General features: G+C 47.0%; 1 protein-coding gene and 1 long non-coding RNA gene across 5 annotated transcripts in view; both read left to right on the plus strand.

The window, feature by feature from the left end:
* The window catches only part of LOC118396621 (zinc finger protein ZFPM1-like), a 97953-nt gene extending 74985 nt beyond the window's left edge, over nt 1-22968 (plus strand). The window contains exons 5-9 of the mRNA XM_035790924.2: nt 3667-3769; nt 4034-4258; nt 6154-6384; nt 10167-10409; nt 16000-22968. Coding sequence (XP_035646817.1) covers nt 3667-3769; nt 4034-4258; nt 6154-6384; nt 10167-10409; nt 16000-18389 — 3192 coding nt within the window. The 3' untranslated portion in view covers nt 18390-22968. The remainder of the gene's footprint in view (nt 1-3666; nt 3770-4033; nt 4259-6153; nt 6385-10166; nt 10410-15999) is intronic.
* Nucleotides 10774-15991, plus strand: LOC127908224 (uncharacterized). 4 transcript variants are annotated; one of them, XR_008066403.1, is made up of 4 exons: nt 10774-11258; nt 11315-11538; nt 14918-15085; nt 15590-15991. It is a non-coding gene; the product is annotated as an uncharacterized LOC127908224 (long non-coding RNA). The 4 variants fall into 4 exon arrangements; XR_008066406.1 differs by lacking the exon at nt 15590-15991 and adding an exon at nt 15422-15566; XR_008066404.1 differs by lacking the exon at nt 15590-15991 and adding an exon at nt 15142-15278.
* Nucleotides 22969-24278: the final 1310 nt, after the last annotated feature.

Raw genomic sequence — 24278 nt, forward strand, 5'->3', positions numbered from 1 at the left:
TTGTACAGTAAGCACATGTATTAGTGTATTAATGTGCGTATTTATTTGTTTTAAAGAAGTGTGTGTGTGTGTGTGTGTGTGTGTGTGTGTGTGTGTGTGTGTGTGTGTGTGTGTGTGTGTGTGTGTGTGTGTGTGTGTGTGTGTGTGTGTGTGTGTGTGTGTGTGTGTGTGTGTGTGTGTGTGTTGAGAGAGAATGTGTGTGTGAGAGGCGGATGTTGAGTAGGTTTCTGATGTTTATCTTCCTTCCTTTTCTTCTCTGTATTTTTGGAGGATTCACACAGTGACCTCTTTGTTTGGGACAGTGAGTACCCCCTTCATTCCCCTTTTGGGAAAGAAACCATTTCCTGAAGGGGAGAGATAGAGATAGAAGGGCAGACAGAGGGGTAGGAATGAGAGAGGGAGGTTGAGGAATGGGAAAGAGAGAGGGATGAGAGAGGGCATGATTAGCCATACAGTACTGTAGAGCGGGTAGGATGGGAAGATTAAGCAAAGGGGAAGAGGTAAATGGTAGGAGGGGGTGAAAGAGAGAGTGAGAGGGAAAACGAGTATGAATAAAGACCAAGCCAGCCCCAATAGTCAGGAGGTCTATGGTGGAATTCAGTGGAAGTCAGCTGCACTGGCCAGGAAAGGAGAGACTATTCTACCTTCCTGTTCTTTTCTTCTCTGTCTGTCCAGCTGTGTCCGCTTCATAGAGTACATTCAAACACACTTGGATGATATCATTATCCAGGATGCACACATTGAAAAAGAAGTTCATTATTGACCAATCATTTCATTGTGTTTCTCATGGTTCCACAGAGAACAGGATTCTATAATTGCTTTAATCACCAGGGAATATTCAGCAAATTATGGTAGCAATGATGTGTATGCAAATTCAAATATATGTGGAGAGTTGACAGTGGTATGAAGGCTTAATCTTCTAATCTACTGGAGGATGGGGGAGGCGTTGTCTTATTTCCTCTGCTTTAATTGAACCGTATATTAAGCTGAATTGATCTGAGTCGAGGTTAGACTTGGGGTTAGTTCAGGGAAAGGTTTCTCCCTTCATTTCCAACCCCCAGACAAGAGCATCTGGGGAGAATTCTATATTCCTTTTTATACACTGCGACGACAGGGCTACAGAATGAACGAATACAGGAATGAAATCAGCCGAGCATCATTTGCATTCAAGTTTTATCGGTGTGAGAAGAGGGCGTTTTTGGGAGTGATAAGGAGAGCGCGTCGTAGGCTGCGGTGAGGTGCGTGCGCACTGAGGCTGTGTCTGTGCGTGTTTGGGAGTTGAAGGTGGCTATGATGAGGCTGTATGGTGTAGGGAGGGGGCTAGTGGTGGTTAATACCAGAATACCAAATAATTAGATTTGCTATCGTTACGGCGGCAGCAGTGCGGGGATCAGGCAGATTAAAGCCTGGCTGAGCTGATTAATATTCATGAGAGACGAGGGTCCAGAAGAGGGGGCTTAGACTGCACCTCAAAGACTCCCTCACTGAGGGACTTGAAGCGCTCTCAAAGTTCCTGGATCCTAGGGAGACCACCAGGGTGAACACAGGCAGCGCTAAGCAACATTCACTTCTCCTCTTAGTCTTTTAGTCCTCCTCTGGCCCCCCCTTCCTTGTTCTCTCCCTCCTCATTAGAAAGTGTTTCAGTTAGGGATGTTGGACACTGCATTGTGGGATAGTTTACATCACTAGTGGTGGAGTGTGTGTGTGTGTGTGTGTGTGTGTGTGTGTGTGTGTGTTCACAGGCAGGGACTTACCATTTGATTATATGTTTAATTTGATACTGTGATTGTTGATTATGTCCTCCAGGCTAGGGAGATGTGATACTAGAGGCTTCTCTGCTCCTCTTAACTTAACAATCTTTGGCGGCCACAGCCTCTGTTGGCTTTGTTAATTACACATCCTATCAAACTGCAATCTTGCCCCATGTCTTTTAGTTCATATTATGTCACTGTGTGTTGGTTCCAGCCGTCTTTCAAGCCCTAGTGCAGTCAGGGCCCAAAGCCAGATCAGAGCCAGCTAAACCACCATATCCACCTCATCTTCTCTCTGCTAGTCTCAGAGAGTCTCTCAGAGAGCATTTTGCATTTGTTCAAACTGTCCAAAACTCCCAACTGATTCTGTTGTAAGGTTTTATTTTTCTGTCCTATATACAGTAGTCTTGTGTGAAATGTTCCTGTGAAATTTTCTCAAGTCGGACCACACTGGCCTTTTCTTCAGTGAATACCAAAGCATTGTGATAGATTTCTGATAAATTAGTCTGAAACAAATTAGCAGCACTTATAGCACAGACGGCTCCAGCATTGGGTTACAAACTAAAACAAAAGAAGCCATATCTCCACATCAGCGCAAGTTCTCCATGAAATACAATACGCAGCGTCTTCAGGCTAGAACAGACCGATTCAAAAATAAATCCTTCCACTGTCCTCCCTTGCTTCCCAACTCACCCCATATACCCCCAGTCCTTGTACACGCGTCAGTTTAAACCTAATATTCTCTCAAAAAGTTTCAGTCCATGTGGTGCCATGTTGGAATATGTGTACCAAGGTATCCCCTGTAGCAAGCAGACTGAGTGAACTGTGGATCCCCTGAAGCGGTGTGTCTGTCAGGGCTGTTGCTGCTGAATGACTGCTGCCATCTAGTGGAGACAGTGTTCTAGAATCTATATGTCCTCAGGCCTCCATACAGGTGTAGCACTGCTATAGGCCTTGTGCAACTATACTATATGGTAGTTGTGGAGCTCCACCTAATGTGACTGTGTTTATGGTTTTACTACACACTCTCATGAATGTATCACAAAGAAGACAACATTTTACTGGGACTGCTATAAGACATTTGGTTACGAACGCACTCTGCTTAACTGTGCCGTAACACACAGAGGTACGTAGATGAGTGTGTGTCTCATGCAGACACACGATAAGCCTGTGGGAGTGATTGTCAGGTGGAATGCTCTGTGAGCCTCCACTGAACAAAGACAAGATTGTGCTGAGGACCGCACAGGTGTGTGTTTCTCTCTGGTCTGCCCTGCCCTGGCTTCAGCAGCACTCACACATGTGCAGACACTGACACACATTCTTCAACACACACAGCTAGATTATGACTCCCCTCCACTCACACACCTTTTGTCCCATCGTGTATTGAGAGAAGCTCCTGAGAGGGCGTCCGGGTGAATAGGAGCACTACGACGTCATCGGATCTCCTTTCTTACCTTTCCTTCTCCTCTCTCCTGGGGTCTCTCTGTTCCTTCCCTCTCTCCATGCCCTGTCTATAGCTCTTTTCAGCAAGTCTTTGTTCAGCCTGTGCCCCCTTCCTCTCCCTCTATGCTTCTGATTGCCCATGTTACAGGCCTGCCCCTTACTGCTGGAAAAGATCAGTCCCTTTATTGTAGTGTATATTCGATGTGCTTTAATTATTGAACAGTTTATTCAGAGGACATTGTCAGGATTAATTCATTGTTAAACCTCACTTTTCAGTAGGTCTTTGTCTGTATAATGTTCTGTATCAAAATCGGTTAGTCTGAAAAGACTTGGAAAAGTGTGTGAGAATCAGAGGATACGTGATGATGGCTTATGATAATTATTTGCCGCACCTCATTCTGTATTAAAAACGTGACCCTGTGTGTCCAGAGCAAGTCTGACGGTCTCTGTTTGTTTATTTCTGTGTCTACAGATCTCCAGGTTGAGCCTGGTGTGTGAGGACACAGACTGCTGGCTCCGTAGAGTCCTGTTAACCTCTGATGCAACAGATACCAACTGTACCATCTACAGCCAAGGTTCTACAAACTGCCCAAACAATCAACACAGCACTCATGCAGATAATGCACCATTTTTCTTGTTACATTTTTAGTTCTGGTGCTCTTATCCTGGTTTACAATCAGAGGTATCTTATTAGAGTGAGACCAGAACGGAGATCTTTTGACCTACTATAGATTACTATACATTCCATAGATAACATACTGTACAATACCATCTATGTTTCACTACGTGCCCCTGGTGTGACGTGTGTTGTTGTGTGTGTGACTCTCTCTTCTCCCTAGGTGAGGAGCTGTATTGTAAGGTAACCCAGGACATCTCCACAGGGGACGGTCTGCTGGCTACGCTGTCTAGACCCTCTATGGAGCAGCGGTCCCCCTCTAAGACCCAGGGTGTAGCGGTGAAGGAGGAGCCTACAGGTGTCTACCCAGCATCCCTCCACTCTGAGATACAGCTCCTCCCCCAGCAGGCTGGGATGGCAGCCATCTTGGCCACGGCAGTTGTCAACAGTGAGTTTCAGATTGCTCAGGATAATAATGTGTTCTTTTTATAAGTGTGTCTTGTGTGCTTTCGTACATGTGTCTGTGTAAGCACCCAAGCCCCCTAGTTACGGCCACTTTCACTATGATCTTTAGCTATTTTCTGGTGCTATTCAGCCCCATTCAGCAACATGGCGCTAAAAATGAAAATACTTCATGCTCCATCTAGAGTTTCCATAGGAATGTCAGCGATAACACCATCTACTGGTTTTAATGTCTTTTTTATTTTATTTTTTTATTTCACCTTTATTTAACCGGGTAGGCTAGTTGAGAACAGGTTCTCATTTGCAACTGCGACCTGGCCAAGATAAAGCATAGCAGTGTGAACAGACAACACAGAGTTACACATGGAGTAAACAATTAACAAGTCAATAACACAGAGAAAAAAGGGGAGTCTATATACAATGTGTGCAAAAGGCATGAGGAGGTAGGCGAATAATTACAATATTGCAGATTAACACTGGAGTGATAAATGATCAGATGATGAGCAGAAAAGTAAATAAATAAAAACTGTGGGGATGAGGTTGAAAATGGGTGTGCTATTTACCAATAGATTATGTACAGCAGCAGCGATCGTTTAGCTGCTCAGCTAGCTGATGTTTGAAGTTGGTGAGGGAGCTAAAAGTCTCCAACTTCAGCGATTTTTGCAATTCGTTCCAGTCACAGGCAGCAGAGTACTGGAACGAAAGGCGGACGAATGAGGTGTTGGCTTTAGGGATGATCAATGAGATACACCTGCTGGAGGGTGGGTGTTGCCATCGTGACCAGTGAGCTGAGATAAGGCGGAGCTAGCTTTGCCTAGCATGGCCTTGTAGATGACCTGGAGCCAGTGGGTCTGGCGACGAATATGTAGTGAGGGCCAGCCGACTAGAGCATACAAGTCGCAGTGGTGGGTAGTATAAGGTGCTTTAGTGACAAAATGGATGGCACTGTGATAAACTGCATCCAGTTTGCTGAGAAGAGTGTTGGAAGCAATTTTGTAGATGACGTCGCCGAAGTCGAGGATCGGTAGGATAGTCAGTTTTACTAGGGTAAGCTTGGCAGCGTGAGTGAAGGAGGCTTTGTTGCGGAATAGAAAGCCGATTCTTGATTTGATTTTCGATTGGAGATGTTTGATATGGGTCTGGAGTCTATGGTGAGCACATGCATAGCACAAAGCATTGGCAGTTACTGTACTGTGTATATACTGTCAATGTGAACAAATGCAAGTGCAAAGGTTCACCGTGCCACATTTTCTCATTCACCCAGTACACCACAAGGTGGCAATGTAACTCCTCTGTACCGCCTGGTCTCAGAGGTAGACTGCTTTGTAATTGCCTTCACGCTTTTTCATAAAGTCCCCTATTGGCAGTGTAGTCAGCAGCGGGAGCAGGCATGGACATGCTGTGATGAGTGCATGATTAATCACCACAAATCAAGCTAAAGGGTAAAACATGATCAGCCGTATCCCGGTTCCTGCTGTAGAAGCTCTGTGCTGAGGACTGTGGGTAATTACGGACGTTATCAAAAATAGCCTGTTTAACATGAGCCCTGACACCAGATCAGTACGATTACCCCGCGCGGGCGGGCGCTCGCTCCCACAACCTCTGTGCTCTTGTTGCCTTGGAGACCCCGGAGCAATGTCAAGTGTTTTTTCTCGCTCCGCAATTGAATCGATCATGTGACGAAGCTGAATGCGTGTGTGGTGATGTGTGTACACATCAATGAACATGATGTTTACATGAAAGTGTCTATGTAACGTTTTAATGTGTAAGCAGATCACATGGAATCATTTAAATGAAGGAATGAACATGCACTGCTCTCGTGCATTGTTTATGTACTACTCATTTGATAAGTGATAACAATTGTTTGTTTGCTTGGTCCAGAGGACATCTTTCCGTGTAAGGACTGTGGGATCTGGTACCGCAGTGAGAGGAACCTCCAGGCCCACCTCATGTACTACTGTGCCAGCCGGCAGAAGCAGCAGTCCTCCTGCTCCCCTCCACAGGACAAGCCCAAGGACTCCTACCCCAATGAGCGTGTCTGCCCCTTCCCACAATGTAACAAGAGCTGCCCCAGCGCCAGCTCCCTGGAGATCCACATGCGGACACACAGTGGTGAGAACTGTATTCTCTCTAACAAAACATTACTTTAGCTCTCTCTCTCAAAGCAGATTCCCTAATTGGTGCATTCACCTTATGACATCCAGTGGAACAGCCACTTTACAATAGTGCATCTAAATCTTTTAAGGGGGGGTGAGAAGGATTACTTTATCCTATCCTAGGTATTCCTTAAAGAGGTGGGGTTTCAGGTGTCTCCGGAAGGTGGTGATTGACTCCGCTGTCCTGGCGTCGTGAGGGAGTTTGTTCCACCATTGGGGGGCCAGAGCAGCGAACAGTTTTGACTGGGCTGAGCGGGAACTGTACTTCCTCAGTGGTAGGGAGGCGAGCAGGCCAGAGGTGGATGAACGCAGTACCCTTGTTTGGGTGTAGGGCCTGATCAGAGCCTGGAGGTACTGAGGTGCCGTTCCCCTCACAGCTCCGTAGGCAAGCACCATGGTCTTGTAGCGGATGCGAGCTTCAACTGGAAGCCAGTGGAGAGAGCGGAGGAGCGGGGTGACGTGAGAGAACTTGGGAAGGTTGAACACCAGACGGGCTGCGGCGTTCTGGATGAGTTGTAGGGGTTTAATGGCACAGGCAGGGAGCCCAGCCAAGAGCGAGTTGCAGTAATCCAGACAGGAGATGACAAGTGCCTGGATTAGGACCTGCGCCGCTTCCTGTGTGAGGCAGGGTCGTACTCTGCGGATGTTGTAGAGCATGAACCTACAGGAACGGGCCACCGCCTTGATGTTAGTTGAGAACGACAGGGTGTTGTCCAGGATCACGCCAAGGTTCTTAGCGCTCTGGGAGGAGGACACAATGGAGTTGTCAACCGTGATGGCGAGATCATGGAACGGGCAGTCCTTCCCCGGGAGGAAGAGCAGCTCCGTCTTGCCGAGGTTCAGCTTGAGGTGGTGATCCGTCATCCACACTGATATGTCTGCCAGACATGCAGAGATGCGATTCGCCACCTGGTCATCAGAAGGGGGAAAGGAGAAGATTAATTGTGTGTCGTCTGCATAGCAATGATAGGAGAGACCATGTTATGACAGAGCCAAGTGACTTGGTGTATAGCGAGAATAGGAGAGGGCCTAGAACAGAGCCCTGGGGGACACCAGTGGTGAGAGCGCGTGGTGAGGAGACAGATTCTCGCCACGCCACCTGGTAGGTGCGACCTGTCAGGTAGGACGCAATCCAAGCATGGGCCGCGCCGGAGATGCCCAACTCGGAGAGGGTGGAGAGGAGGATCTGATGGTTCACAGTATCGAAGGCAGCCGATAGGTCTAGAAGGATGAGAGCAGAGGAGAGAGAGTTAGCTTTAGCAGTGCGGAGCGCCTCCGTGATACAGAGAAGAGCAGTCTCAGTTGAATGACTAGTCTTGAAACCTGACTGATTTGGATCAAGAAGGTCATTCTGAGAGAGATGGCGGGAGAGCTGGCCAAGGACGGCTTTGAATATTTGTGTAAGTATTGCACTTTTAATAGCCAGTTATAACAGTAGGACCTTTTCTCTCTTTTTGTATTATTAGGTTAAGCAAGTCTACTGGTGGTCATTGTGTGTTAAAAGACCTACACTGAATGTTCAAAACATGCTCTTTCCATGGCATAGACTGATCAGGTGAATCCAGGTGAAAGCTATGATCCCATCAGACTGCTAAACAGCAATCACTAACTCAGAGAGGCTGCTGCCTACATTGAGACCCACAGGCCGCTTTAATAAATGGATCACTAGTCACTTTATACAATGCCACTCTAAATAATGCCACTTTTAAGAATGTTTACATAGCTTACATTACTCATATCACATGTATATACTGTATTTTATACCATCTATTGCACCTTGCCTACGCCGCTCGGCCATTGCTCATCCATACGCTTTATCTTGGCCAGGTCGCAGTTGCAAATGAGAACTTGTTCTCAACTAGCCTACCTGGTTAAATAAAGGTGAAATAAAATAAATAAAAATGTACATCTACATATTCTCATTCACCCCTTTAGATTTGTGTTTATATGGTAGTTGTTGGGGAATTGTAAGATTACTTTTTAGACATTACTGCACTGTCGGAACTAGAAGCACAAGCATTTCGCTACACTTGCATTAACAAATAAAATGTTACTTGCTTTATTGATGTCACTTGTTAAATCCATTTCAGTCAGTGTAGATGAAGGGGGGAGACAAGTTAAAGAAGGATTTTTAAGCCTTGAGACAATTGAGACATGGATTGTGTATGTGTGCCATTCAGAGGGTGAATGGGCAAGACAAAATATTTAAGTGCCTTTGAAATGGGTATCAAATCAAATGTATTTATATAGCCCTTCGTACATCAGCTGATATCTCAAAGTACTGTACAGAAACCCAGCCTAAACCCCAAACAGCAAGCAATGCAGGTGTAGAAGCACGGTGGCTAGGAAAAACTCCCTAGAAAGGCCAAAATCTAGGAAGAAACTTAGAGAGGAACCAGGCTATGTGGAGTGGCCAGTCCTCTTCAGGCTGTGCCGGGTGGAGATTATAACAGAACATGGCCAAGATGTTCAAATGTTCATAAATGACCAGCATGGTCAAATAATAATAATTACAGGCAGAACAGTTAACTGGAGCAGCAGCACGGCCAGGTGGACTGGGGACAGCAAGGAGTCATCATGTCAGGTAGTCCTGAGGCATGGTCCTAGGGCTCAAGTCCTCCGAGAGAGAGAAAGAAAGAGAGAATTACAGAGAGCATACTTAAATTCACACAGGACACCGAATAGGACAGGAGAAGTACTCCATATATAACAAACTGACCCTAGCCCCCCGACACATAAACTACTGCAGCATAAATACTGGAGGCTGAGACAGGAGGGGTCAGGAGACACTGTGGCCCCATCCGATGACACCCCCGGACAGGGCCAAACAGGAAGGATATAACCCCACCCACTCTGCCAAAAAACAGCCGCCACACCACTAGAGGGATATCTTCAACCACCAACTTATCATCCTGAGACAAGGCTGAGTATAGCCCACAAAGATCTCCGCCATGGCACAACCCAAGGGGGGGCGCCAACCCAGACAGGAAGATCACAGTGACTCAACCCACTCAAGTGACGCACCCCTCCTAGGGACGGTATGAAAGAGCCCTAGTAAGCCAGTGACTCAGCCCCTGTAATAGGGTTAGAGGCAGAGAATCCCAGTGGAAAGAGGGGAACCGGCCAGGCAGAGACAGCAAGGGCGGTTTGTTGACCCAGAGCCTTTCCGTTCACCTTCACACTCCTGGGCCAGACTACACTCAATCATATGACCCACTGAAGAGATGAGTCTTCAGGAAAGACTTAAAGGTTGAGACCGAGTTTGCGTCTCTCACATGGTAGGCAGACCGTTCCATAAAAATTGAGCTCTATAGGAGAAAGCCCTGCCTCCAGCTGTTTGCTTAGACATTCTAGGGACAATTAGGAGGCCTGCGTCTTGTGACCGTAGTATGGTAGTAGGTGCCAGCCACACAGGTTTGACTATGTCAAAAACTGCAACGCTGCTGGGTTTTTCACGCCTAACAGTTTCCCGTGTGTATCAAGAATGGTCCACCACCCAAAGGACATCCAGCCGACTTGACACAACTATGGGAAGTATTCGAGTCAACATGGGCCAGCATCCCTGTGGAACGCTTTCGATAACTTGTAGAGCATGCCCTGACAAATTGAGGCTGTTCTGAGGGAAAAGGGGGTGCAACTCCATATTAGGAAGGTGTTCCTAATGTTTTGTACACTCAGTGTATGTTTGCGTTAGACACTTTTGTTGAGCTGTGTGTGTTGTATCCTGTGTGTCTGTAGGTGAGCGTCCCTTTGTGTGTCTGATCTGCCTGTCGGCCTTCACCACTAAAGCCAACTGTGAGCGTCACCTGAAGGTGCACACGGACACGCAAAATGGAGTGTGTCACGGCTGTGGCTTCATCTCCACCACGAGGGACATCCTCTATAGCCACCTGGTTACCAGTCACATGGTTTGTCAGCCCGGCTCGCACAGTGAAGTGTACTCCCCAGGTCCTGGCCTGCCCAAACTGCCTCTGTCCACAGGTAAATACATGAACAGACTACATGTTTTTGTTTACAATTGCAGTGAGAGGATACAGAACTGCCTCTACTTCAGAACAGCAACTATGCAGATATTCCATGTTTTCTATGGGTATATTAATATAGGTTAACCCAGAACTAAAATATTGTGAAATTTGGTCAGATGCTTGATTAAGTTTTGGGGGAGACGTGATAGAAAATGCGATAATGTGATTTGTAAAGTCTCCACCCTCGCAAACAGAAACTCTCAGCCAAAGCCCCCCTCCTTTCGCATTTATCATCCATGTTGACACACGAAAGCAGTGTAAGACTCACCATGGATATGTGAGGCTGTTTTCAACACTATTTTGAATTAACAGTGTCCATTTCATCACTTTGTTTTAAGCTACTGCAACAGTTGTGCTTAAAAATGCTAACAGGGAAAAGAGACGTTTTTGCATACTTGCCAACTGGCTACGGCAAAAATGTGATATATCAAGCATGGCCAGGTTCTCGTAGTCTGCAATCGGAGGAATAACCTCGCAGTGTATCCCCGCCCCAAGTTTAAGCACCTCCCTCGCCCTGGTACACCCAAATATGGAAAACTCAAGCCCCGGAACTACTGCTGCTGCTATCCGATGCTTCCCATTGTCTCTTGACAGATTCTACAGTACCCTTTATGTTTACATAGTGTAAGGGCGGCAGGTAGCCTTGACAGATTATACAGTACCCTTTATGTTTACATAGTGTAAGGGCGGCAGGTAGCCTTGACAGATTCTACAGTAGCCTTTATGTTTACATAGTGTAAGGGCGGGAGGTAGCCTTGACAGATTCTACAGTACCCTTTATGTTTACATAGTGTAAGGGCGGCAGGTATCCTTGACAGATTCTACAGGACCCTTTATGTTTACATAGTGTAAGGGCGGGAGGTAGCCTTGACAGATTCTACAGTACCCTTTATGTTTACATAGTGTAAGGGCGGGAGGTAGCCTTGACAGATTCTACAGTACCCTTTATGTTTACATAGTGTAAGGGCGGCAGGTAGCCTTGACAGATTCTACAGTACCCTTTATGTTTACATAGTGTAAGGGCGGCAGGTAGCCTTGACAGATTCTACAGTACCCTTTATGTTTACATAGTGTAAGGGCGGGAGGTAGCCTTGACAGATTCTACAGTACCCTTTATGTTTACATTTACATTTACATTTAAGTCATTTAGCAGACGCTCTTATCCAGAGCGACTTACAAATTGGTGCATTCACCTTATGACATCCAGTGGAACAGCCACTTTACAATAGTGCATCTAAATCTTTTAAGGGGGGTGAGAAGGATTACTTTATCCTATCCTAGGTATTCCTTAAAGAGGTGGGGTTTCAGGTGTCTCCGGAAGGTGGTGATTGACTCCGCTGTCCTGGCGTCGTGAGGGAGTGTGTTCCACCATTGGGGAGCCAGAGCAGCGAACAGTTTTGACTGGGCTGAGCGGGAACTGTACTTCCTCAGTGGTAGGGAGGCGAGCAGGCCAGAGGTGGATGAACGCAGTGCCCTTGTTTGGGTGTAGGGCCTGATCAGAGCCTGGAGGTACTGAGGTGCCGTTCCCCTCACAGCTCCGTAGGCAAGCACCATGGTCTTGTAGCGGATGCGAGCTTCAACTGGAAGCCAGTGGAGAGAGCGGAGGAGCGGGGTGACGTGAGAGAACTTGGGAAGGTTGAACACCAGACGGGCTGCGGCGTTCTGGATGAGTTGTAGGGGTTTAATGGCACAGGCAGGGAGCCCAGCCAACAGCGAGTTGCAGTAATCCAGACGGGAGATGACAAGTGCCTGGATTAGGACCTGCGCCGCTTCCTGTGTGAGGCAGGGTCGTACTCTGCGGATGTTGTAGAGCATGAACCTACAGGAACGGGCCACCGCCTTGATGTTAGTTGAGAACGACAGGGTGTTGTCCAGGATCACGCCAAGGTTCTTAGCGCTCTGGGAGGAGGACACAATGGAGTTGTCAACCGTGATGGCGAGATCATGGAACGGGCAGTCCTTCCCCGGGAGGAAGAGCAGCTCCGTCTTGCCGAGGTTCAGCTTGAGGTGGTGATCCGTCATCCACACTGATATGTCTGCCAGACATGCAGAGATGCGATTCGCCACCTGGTCATCAGAAGGGGGAAAGGAGAAGATTAATTGTGTGTCGTCTGCATAGCAATGATAGGAGAGACCATGTGAGGTTATGACAGAGCCAAGTGACTTGGTGTATAGCGAGAATATGAGAGGGCCTAGAACAGAGCCCTGGGGACACCAGTGGTGAGAGCGTGTGGTGAGGAGACAGATTCTCGCCACGCCACCTGGTAGGAGCGACCTGTCAGGTAGGACGCAATCCAAGCGTGGGCCGCGCCGGAGATGCCCAACTCGGAGAGGGTGGAGAGGAGGATCTGATGGTTCACAGTATCGAAGGCAGCCGATAGGTCTAGAAGGATGAGAGCAGAGGAGAGAGAGTTAGCTTTAGCAGTGCGGAGCGTCTCCGTGATACAGAGAAGAGCAGTCTCAGTTGAATGACTAGTCTTGAAACCTGACTGATTTGGATCGAGAAGGTCATTCTGAGAGAGATAGCGGGAGAGCTGGCCAAGGACGGCACGTTCAAGAGTTTTGGAGAGAAAAGAAAGAAGGGATACTGGTCTGTAGTTGTTGACATCGGAGGGATTGAGTGTAGGTTTTTTCAGAAGGGGTGCAACTCTCGCTCTCTTGAAGACGGAAGGGACGTAGCCAGCGGTCAGGGATGAGTTGATGAGCGAGGTGAGGTAAGGGAGAAGGTCTCCGGAAATGGTCTGGAGAAGAGAGGAGGGGATAGGGTCGAGCGGGCAGGTTGTTGGGCGGCCGGCCGTCACAAGACGCGAGATTTCATCTGGAGAGAGAGGGGAGAAAGAGGTCAGAGCACAGGGTAGGGCAGTGTGAGCAGAACCAGCGGTGTCGTTTGACTTAGCAAACGAGGATCGGATGTCGTCGACCTTCTTTTCAAAATGGTTGACGAAGTCATCTGCAGAGAGGGAGGAGTGGGGGTGGGGGGGGAGGAGGATTCAGGAGGGAGGAGAAGGTGGCAAAGAGCTTCCTAGGGTTAGAGGCAGATGCTTGGAATGTAGAGTGGTAGAAAGTGGCTTTAGCAGCAGAGACAGAGGAGGAAAATGTAGAGAGGAGGGAGCGAAAGGATGCCAGGTCCGCAGGAGGCGAGTTTTCCTCCATTTCCGCTCGGCTGCCCGGAGCCCTGTTCTGTGAGCTCGCAATGAGTCGTCGAGCCACGGAGCGGGAGGGAGGACCGAGCCGGCCTGGAAGATAGGGGACATAGAGAGTCAAAGGATGCATAGTGTAAGGGCGGCAGGTAGCCTTGACAGATTCTACAGTACCCTTTATGTTTACATAGTGTAAGGGGGCAGGTAGCCTTGACAGATTATAGAGTACCCTTTATGTTTACATAGTGTAAGGGGGGCAGGTAGCCTTGACAGATTCTACAGTACCCTTTATGTTTACATAGTGTAAGGGGGGCAGGTAGCCTTGACAGATTATAGAGTACCCTTTATGTTTACATAGTGTAAGGGCGGCAGGTAGCCTTGACAGATTATACAGTACCCTTTATGTTTACATAGTGTAAGGGCGGCAGGTAGCCTTGACAGATTCTACAGTACCCTTTATGTTTACATAGTGTAAGGGGGGCAGGTAGCCTTGACAGATTATAGAGTACCCTTTATGTTTACATAGTGTAAGGGCGGCAGGTAGCCTTGACAGATTATAGAGTACCCTTTATGTTTACATAGTGTAAGGGCGGCAGGTAGCCTTGACAGATTATACAGTACCCTTTATGTTTACATAGTGTAAGGGCGGCAGGTAGCCTTGACAGATTCTACAGTACCCTTTATGCTTACATAGTGTAAGGGTGGCAGGTAGCCTTGACAGATTCTACAGTACCCTTTATGTTTACATAGTGTAAGGGGGGCAGGTAGCCGTGACAGATTCTACAGTACCCTTTATGTTTACATAGTGTAAGGGCGGCAGGTAGCCTTGACAGATTATACAGTACCCTTTATGTTTACATAGTGTAAGGGCGGCAGGTAGCCTTGACAGATTCTACAGTACCCTTTATGTTTACATAGTGTAAGGGCGGCAGGTAGCCTTGACAGATTATACAGTACCCTTTATGTTTACATAGTGTAAGGGCGGGAGGTAGCCTTGACAGATTCTACAGTACCCTTTATGTTTACATAGTGTAAGGGCGGGAGGTAGCCTTGACAGATTATACAGTACCCTTTATGTTTACATAGTGTAAGGGCGGGAGGTAGCCTTGACAGATTATACAGTACCCTTTATGTTTACATAGTGTAAGGGCGGGAGGTAGCCTTGACAGATTCTACAGTACCCTTTATGTTTACATAGTGTAAGGGCGGCAGGTAGCCTTGACAGATTCTACGGTACCCTTTATGTTTACATAGTGTAAGGGCGGCAGGTAGCCTTGACAGATTATACAGTACCCTTTATGCTTACATCGTGTAAGGGCGGGAGGTAGCCTTGACAGATTCTACAGTACCCTTTATGTTTACATAGTGTAAGGGCGGCAGGTAGCCTTGACAGATTCTACAGTACCCTTTATGTTTACATAGTGTAAGGGCGGGAGGTAGCCTTGACAGATTCTACAGTACCCTTTATGTTTACATAGTGTAAGGGCGGCAGGTAGCCTAGACAGATTCTACAGTACCCTTTATGTTTACATAGTGTAAGGGCGGGAGGTAGCCTTGACAGATTCTACAGTACCCTTTATGTTTACATAGTGTAAGGGCGGCAGGTAGCCTTGACAGATTCTACAGTACCCTTTATGTTTACATAGTGTAAGGGCGGGAGGTAGCCTTGACAGATTCTACAGTACCCTTTATGTTTACATAGTGTAAGGGCGGGAGGTAGCCTTGACAGATTCTACAGTACCCTTTATGTTTACATAGTGTAAGGGCGGCAGGTAGCCTCGACAGATTCTACAGTACCCTTTATGTTTACATAGTGTAAGGGCGGGAGGTAGCCTTGACAGATTCTACAGTACCCTTTATGTTTACATAGTGTAAGGGCGGCAGGTAGCCTTGACAGATTCTACAGTACCCTTTATGTTTACATAGTGTAAGGGCGGCAGGTAGCCTTGACAGATTCTACAGTAGCCTTTATGTTTACATAGTGTAAGGGCGGCAGGTAGCCTTGACAGATTCTACAGTACCCTTTATGTTTACATAGTGTAAGGGCGGCAGGTAGCCTTGCGGTTAGAGCGTTGGTACAGTAACCGAAAGCTCGCTGGTTCGAAGAGCCGACAAGTTGAAATATCTGTCAATGTGCCCTTGAGCAAGAAACTTAACCCTACTTTGCTCCAGGAGTGCTGTTTTTATATGGCTGAAACTGTAAAACAACACATTTCACTGCACCTATTCAGGGTATGTGACAATATAACGTGTGTTTTTTGGAGGGTCTCTCCATGAGAGAGTATGGGTATATTGATGATGATTTGGTCCTATAGGCTATGAAGCATAATCACCAGTGATCTAATGTTATGTTTAATAGTAAGAAAACAATTTTTAATAGTGTGTGTCTCTGTCTCTCTGTGGCAGGTCTAAGTCCAGGAGACTCTGGTGTTGTGTTGAAATGTCAGATATGTGGCCACGTCACAGACTCTCCCGGCCAGCTCCAGCAGCATGTTCGCACACACCTGGAGGTGAGAGTCCCGGCAGAGAGGAGCCCCTCACCCCGACAGAGCACCCCCTCCTCAGCTGACCACCCTGAGCCCCCTGCCTGCGTACCCCACCCTGACTCCTCCAGCCCTGGGGCCAATGGGAGCTCAGCCACCCCGCGAGGCTGCAGCCCACCTGACCACCTCCCCACAGACCTGAGGATCAAAGAGGAACTGCGCTCGGACTCTGAGAATGAGGGGCAGGAGGAGGAGGACCGGGAGGGGAAGAGCCATGGACACACAGGGGTAGGGTGCTCTCAGACCTCCACCTCCCCCAGGAGTCCCTTTGCTGTGGCCGTGAAGGCAGAGCCAACCAGCCCCACCCCTGGCTCCAGCCCTGCCCACCTGGGAGGAGCTGGCTCAGTGCTGCCTGGAGGAGCTGTATTCCTGCCACAGTACATGTTCAACCCAGAGGCAGCCATCCTGCCCCAGGCCTCAGAGATCCTGGCCAAGATGTCTGAGATGGTCCACAGCCGGCTCAAGCAGGGCCAGGTGTCCCCTGGGGCAGCACCAGCCTTCTATCCCGCAGGCACTTCCGCCACTGTCCACAAGGGGGCCACCTGCTTAGAGTGTGACATCACCTTCAACAACATCAACAACTTTTACGTTCACAAGAAGCTCTACTGCTCCAGCAGGCATCAACAGGGAGACGCGGCTGGCCCAGTGAAGGAGGGGGCCTCAGGGGTCACTGTCCCCTCTGTCGGACACGGTTCATCCCCTCAGGCTGCCACAGCCTCCCACAGTGACTCAGACCCTGTTCCAGGCAGCACCGGCACAGAGGGCAAGCTGGTGGAGGTGAAAAGTGAGAACCCTGGAGTGAAGGAGGCTGTGTCCTCCTCTTCCTCTGAGGGGGAAGGTGGTGGAGGAGGACGAGACCTGGCCAGTGAGGGCAGCCAGAGCCCCAGCGGCTCAGCAGAGGACCAGGAAGAAGACCCCACCAGGACCTTCTGTCAGGCCTGCAACATTCACTTCAGTCGCCATGAGAACTACACGGTCCACAAGCGCTTCTATTGTGCCTCGCGCCACGATCCATCCAACCAGCGGTCAAGCGCTGGCAAAGCCACCTTCCTGCCTCAGCCCATCCGCACGCGCAAGAGGAAGAAGATGTATGAGATCCACATGGCTCGGACTGAGGCCCTAGCCAACGCTGCTGCTATTGCCTTTCCCTCTGCTCCAGGGCTGGGCCCGGCTGTGAAGCAGGAGGCTGCTGCCTCATTAGGGAAGGTCCTGGAGACCCCTGTTCCAGTCATGGCCTTGGGCCTGTGTCCAGCCACTTCCAGTAGCACCAGCCCTGATGGAGACGGTCCAATCGACCTGAGTAAGAGGCCCCGTCTGAGGGACACCCCACGGGGCAGCAGCTGTATCTCTGCTCTGCCCCTCACTGACTACCATAAGTGCACCGCCTGCAGTATCAGCTTCAACAGCATTGAAAACTACCTGGCCCACAAGACCTACTACTGCCCAGCCACCACCTTGCAGGCCAACACCCTGAAGACGCTCCACAGGCTGAAGAGACCAGCCTCCACTTCCCCAGAGGGCAATGGGCTCCCCACAGAGAAGGCTCCTCAGGGGGCCTCGCCCAGCCCTCACTCCTCAGCTTTGCCTGGCTCTGAGGTTACATCCCTTCACAGCGGCCCTGCAGCCAAAGGCCCAGGCTCTCCTCCTGTGGTCTGCCCCTACTGCCCTCCCAATAGGGTGGTGACCTGTGACCTGGTGGAGCACTTCAGATCCATGCATGGCCTGGTCTTGAACCTGGAGGGCCAGCCAGCTGTCATCAGCCCCAGCCTGAGCCCCAGGGATGAGACTCCAGTTACCCCGCCCAAACAGGGCCTCCAGACCCGCAGGGACAGCATCAACATTCGGGTCAGAATGGACACTGTATCCCCCTCCTCTCCCCTGGTGAACATTAGCCCCCTGGGTCCCCATGCTGGGGGTGGCAGCTCCCCCAAAGCAGCTCCTCCTGCTGTGTCTCCCACCAGGTCCCTCCCCCTGACTGTGTCCCCTGTGCCTGAGGTCCTGAGGGAGGTTGGGGTTATGAACCAGCAGGCTGCAGTTGCTCTGCTTCCAGACAGGGCAGCCCTCACCCTGGGTCTCCCACTCCCTGTTGCTGTCCCGGCACCTACCACACCCAAGACCCTCCTGGTCTCCCCTTTGCAGAACGGTAACATCCGCTTCTGCCGGTTGTGCAATATCAAGTTCAGCAGCCTGTCCACGTTCATAGCCCACAAAAAGTACTACTGTTCCTCCCACAGCGCTGAGCACGTCAAGTGAACATGCCTGTCTCTGCACAGTGTCCCCTCACAGCCTAGCCCCAGCTTTTCACCTGTGTCAGTGCTACCATGGCATAGCACCACGTCTGGACAGTCTGAAGTAAATGTGACTGTTACTCGCCAGGCACTGGTTAGCTGCTCGGACGCTGACGCTCCCGGTATTGTTACTATGGTAACTTATTTCTTCTTATGGGTCAAAGTTCGTATTACACTAAGAGCGGAGATACGCTACCTGCACACACATTTGTGCCCACCTTCCCTTCCCCACCTCCTCAATACCAGTCCCCTAGCCCTCTCCCTCCCCTCTCACCTCCAAGGTTCACAGAATGTTGATAATGGGACTTTTAGATCCAACATTTAATCTCCTGAGCAAGCTTAATTTAACTGTTTATATCACAGTTATCTTGATTTGATTGTGATTGTTTGAAGCATTTCTTGCTCATGACGAAACTTGCTTTTCCTGAGCCATTGATGCTCATGACCTGTCATTGATTGGGGGCAACTGTTGTCCCTCAGGGCTCTCTTGTGGAGCTGACCATCTCCACCTTTTTATTTCTACCTACCTGTGCATAGTGTATGATGCTTTAAAATAATTATATGCTTTTGTTTGAACACTGGCTCTTTTGTTAACTAGAAAGCATTTTAGCTGAATTACAGGAATGGGTGTCACAAGGTTATCAATTACAGATGATTTTCGTTTTTCCAAAACCACAATTGTAATTTCTCTTAATGCAAGGGAAAGCATGGGAAATATTTATCTCTGATTTCATGTCAACAGAAAACTACCTACCGTCTGAAAATATTTGTATTTTTTATTTGTATTGTTTTCATACTTTTCGAAGGAACTGTTTCCTTTTCGAAGGAACTTGGTGTGTAAAGGTGTTTTTGTAAGTGTAGATATATAATATCTTTCACAGTAATCACTGGGATGACACTGAATCTTATTTTCATTATTGTCAGCATTTTTCTTTAATGCTGGTGTTTTAAATTTCGGTAGAACGAAGATGACTGGACCTGAGTATCAGGATGAAGACACTTCACTTCCTGTTCCTAGAATGCCCTTCACAACACCGCCCATCTCCCAAATTAAACCTGACCTTTAACCACAAACCTCCTACTGTACCAACATATTACACCCGCCAATCTGCAGCTGCTGATACACCACCATCTTGCTATGTGATGCTTGAATAAGACATGGGATCCATTTAAATCTATGTTGATTAATTGACACCTGTTAGTGTGTGCTTGCTCTATTGTGTTTTTCCGGTAATGAAGTAAAAGAAGAAGAAAAAATGTGAGAAGGTGTAAGAGACAGGCAAGGACAGCAGATGTATTTCACAGATTGTAGAGAGACACACGGTAGATACTGTAGCTCCTAAAACTGTCATGTCTAAAACACAAACACACATACAGTTGAAGTCGTACATTTACATACACTTAGGTTGGAGTCATTAAAACTTGTTTTTCAACCACTCCACAAATTTCTTGTTAACAAACTATAGTTTTGGCAAGTTGGTTAGGACATCTAATTTGTGCATGACACAAGTAATTTTTCCAACAATTGTTTACAGACAGATTATTTCACGTATAATTCACTGTATCACAATTCCAGTGGGTCAGAAGTTAACATACACTAAGTTTAAATAGCTTGGAAAATTCCAGAAAATGATGTCATGGCTTTAGAAGCTTCTGATAGGCTAATTGACATAATTTGAGTCAATTGAAGGTGTACCTGTGAATGTATTTCAAAGCCTAACTTCAAACTCAGTGCCTCTTTGCTTGACATACTGGGAAAATCAAAAGAAATCAGTCAAGACCTCAGACCTCCACAAGTCTGGTTCATCCTTGGGAGCAATTTCCAAAAGCCTGATGAACGATACCACGTTCATTTGTACAAACAATAGTACGCAAGTATAAACACCATGGGACCACGCAGCCATCATACTGCTCAGGAAGAAGATGCGTTCTGTCTCCTAGAGATGAACGTACTTTGCTGCGAGAAGTGCAAATCAATCCCAGAACAACAGCAAAGGACCTTGTGAAGATGCTGGAGGAAACAGGTACAAAAGTATCGATATCCTCAGTAAAAAGAGTCCTATATCGACATAACCTGAAAGGCGTCTCAGCAAGGAAGAAGCCACTGCTCCAAAACCACCAGACTACGGTTTGCAACTGCACATGGGGACAAATATCCTACATTTTGGAGCAGTAGCTGAAGAACACCATCCCAACCGTGAAGCATGGGGGTGGCAGCATCATCTTGTGGGGGTGCTTTGCTGCAGGAAGGACTTGTGCACTTCACAATATAGATGGCATCATGAGGCAGGAAAACTATGTACCGTAATTTCCGGACTATAAGCCGCTACTTTATTCCCACGCTTTGAACCTCGCGGTTTATACAATGGCGTGGCTAATTTATGGATTTATGGAATCTTTCACAAGATTCATGCCGCCAAAAACTGAGCACCGTCACATAATGTGACGTAAATCGAGCGCGCTCAAACTTCCCATCATTCTGATTACGGTAATAATTTTGTCACCCTCATCATGGCAAAGACACTTTCAAGTTGAAGGCGATCGATCTGGCTGTTGGAAAAGGAAATAGAGCTGCTGCACGGGAGCTTGGCCTTAATAAGTCGATGATAAGACGTTGGAAAGCAGCGTGAGGAACTGACTCAGTGCAAAAAGACAACAAAAGACAACAACAGCTTTCAGAGGGAAGAAAAGCAGATGGCCCAAAGTATTTGCAGCCACTCGACATCAGTGTAAATCGTGTATTTAAGGTGGTGCTCCTTGTTCAGTGGGAGGCTTGGATGACAAGTGGGGAGAAACCCTTCACTAAAACGGGCCGCATGCAAAGAGCAACTTATGGTCAAGTCTGCCAGTGGGTCCTGACAGCGTGGAGCATTGTCAAAAAATCCACTATCATCAACGGGTTTCGAAAGGCTGGACTGCTGCGTGTTGAAGGGGCAGCATGAGCTCAGCGGGGAATTTGCCTCTGGATGAAAGTGACGAGAGCGACAATGAAAACGATCCAACATCGGATGAAGCAATTCTGAGGCTATTCAACTCCGACACCGAAGGAGATGACTTCAGTGGTTTCAGTGAACAGGAGGAGGAAGATGGTGACCAAAGACTTTCTTGATAGGCCAATGTTTAATTTTTGTTACAAGCCGTGTTTCGTTTAAAGGCTGCGTAAAGTTCATTTGTTTCAATGTACCGGTAGGCACCTGCGGCTTATAGACATGTGCAGCTTATTTATGTACAAAATACATTTTTTAATAATTCAGTGGGTGCGGTTTATATTCAGGTGCGCTTAATAGTCCAGCAATTACGGTAGATATATATTGAAGCAACATCTCAAAACATCAGTAAGGAAGTTAAGGCTTGGTCGCAAATGGGTCTTCCAAATGGACTATGACCCCAATCATACTTCCAAAGTTGTGGAAAAAAGGACAACAAAGTCAAGGTATTGGAGTGGCCATCACAAAGCCCTGACCTCAATCCTATCGAACATTTGTGGGCAGAACTGAAAAAGTGTGTGCGAGCAAGGAGTCCTAGACTCAGTTTCAGCAGCTCTGTCAGGAGGAATGGGCCAAAATTCACCCAACTTATTGTGGGAAGCTTGTGGAAGGCTCCCCAAAATGTTTGACCCAACTTAAACAATTTAAAGGCAATGATACCAAATACTAATTGAGTGTATGTAAACTTCTGACCCACTGGGAATGTGATGAAAGAAATAAAAGCTGAAATAAATCATTCTCTTTACTATTATTCTGACATTTCACATTCTTAAAATAAAGTGGTGATCCTAACTGACCTAAGACAGGGAGTTTAAATGTATTTGGCTAAGGTGTATGTAAACTTCCGACTTCAACTGTACATCCCTGGTTTACAGAGTGTTGTTGAATAGACCTGCGAAATGCAATCTTTCCTCAGTCAGAACTGGCTATACTGGCACAGCCTTACCGTAGAGTTGAGTTAGCTGGTCCTGTGCTCCACTATCCTTACCTCTCATGATGATCTACATGGATCGGTTTGTTACTTGTGCTGTTCTCTTTTCTGTGTTACACAGGCAGATGTTTCTCTGCACTAAAAACTGGAAGACAAAATGGCAGTGAAAAGTTGAGAATTTTTGCTCAGTTGTGGTTTTGAACAGTGCTGTATCAGTCATATCTTACTCAATAATGTTTACAATTGCATTGCGTTCTCATTTCTAAAAGAGATTAGCAATTTCAACAAGTGATACATCGAGGAGCTCAGTGCTGAGAACCATTTCGAATTTCCCATTTATATTGCACTGTGTTGTACAAATGTGCTGAATGTTTTAGTTTTAGAGGCTTTTTTGTCATGTATTTATGTTTTTACAGCACTTTTCCTCGTCCAAACTCATCCCTTGAAAGAGTTGCTGATCAATTTCAACCTTTTCACATTAATTGAAAACATTTTGTGAATGATTCCTAATGGAAAAGTAATAATGAATGTCAGATCTTTTCTTTTTAAAATTTCAATCTCAAATTCCACTACACACTTGTCCAAACTATGCATGGGAAATAAACGTCCTGAGAGACATTAAAGAGTGTCAAATGTCTGTCTTCTTTCACATTTGATTGAACTGGTCCACCCACACACTAGACCTGCCGTATAACCTCTTCTCCTAATTGTATCTCTCTTGGCTTTTATGATGCTTGCTTCAATAGATTTCAGGCCACACATCATTTCTCTTTTCATATAACTTATTTTGGTGAATGTGTGAGCCTCCATACGTAAGAGAACTCAAAGAGTCATCTCCACAGTGCCGACATGCTTAAAAATATTTCCTGTTAAAGAAAAGCATTAACCCCCAAGTCTCAAGCCTATGCTGATTTAGTACTAACAGTACAGTCAGTCCTACACTTCTTATTTTATAACCAATATGATGGATGTTGTGACCTCATCATATTCCATTATACAGCAAGTTTGAATTGTGTTGACCACTGCTTAGCATAGCTAATTAGGGAAAAAATTATATTAACATCCTGAGCGGCATAATTTTTCAGAGACCCAGCTTGTCGATTGGTCAGGACTCGGGAGTACTACAGTCAGTATTTATAGCCAATCAACAAGCTCCAAAGCATCAAGATGGACTATTTTTTTCTAAACATAGTCAAATCAGATGTATAGATTATGTAATTCAATTGTTAGCAGCATGAGTTAACCATTGTTATTAGATGAGTGGTACTCTTTGTGTAAATTCAATGCTGTCTTAATGACTTTTTAAAGCCAAATTCTACATTCAGTGCCTGTATTATCATGGAAAACTCTTTTTTGACAGTTCCCAATAGCATGGAGTGAAGAAAAGTATTTTTATCACAGCACATCATATTGTTGACTGATTCTAAACAATTGTATTGCTATCAAGCAGAGCATCAAGTGGTTTTATTTCTCTGAAATGGCGGATGGTCGGGGGCTGGAACATATACAGTAGTACCAGTCAAAAGTTTGAACACAACTGCCTATTACATGGTTTTCTTTATATTTTAAAACTATTTTCTACTTTGTAGAATAAGATTTTAGATACTTCAAAGTAGCCACCCTTTGCCTTTATGACAGCTTTGCTCACTCTTGGCGTTCTCTCAACCAGCTTCACCTGGAATGCTTTTCCAACAGTCTTGAAGCAGTTCCCACATATGCTGAGCACTTGTTGGCTGCTTCTCCTTCACTTTGTAGTCCATCTCATCCCAAACCATCTCAATTGGGTTGAGGTCGGGTGATTTTGGAGGCCAGGTCATCTAATGCAGCACTCCATCACTCTCCTTCTTGGTCAAATAGCCCTTACACAGCCTGGGGGTGTGTTGGGTCATTGTTCTGTTGAAAAACATGATAGTCCAACCAGATGCAAACCAGATGG

This window comes from Oncorhynchus keta, chromosome 17 (assembly GCF_023373465.1).
Source record: "Oncorhynchus keta strain PuntledgeMale-10-30-2019 chromosome 17, Oket_V2, whole genome shotgun sequence".
Classification (NCBI taxonomy): domain Eukaryota; kingdom Metazoa; phylum Chordata; class Actinopteri; order Salmoniformes; family Salmonidae; genus Oncorhynchus; species Oncorhynchus keta.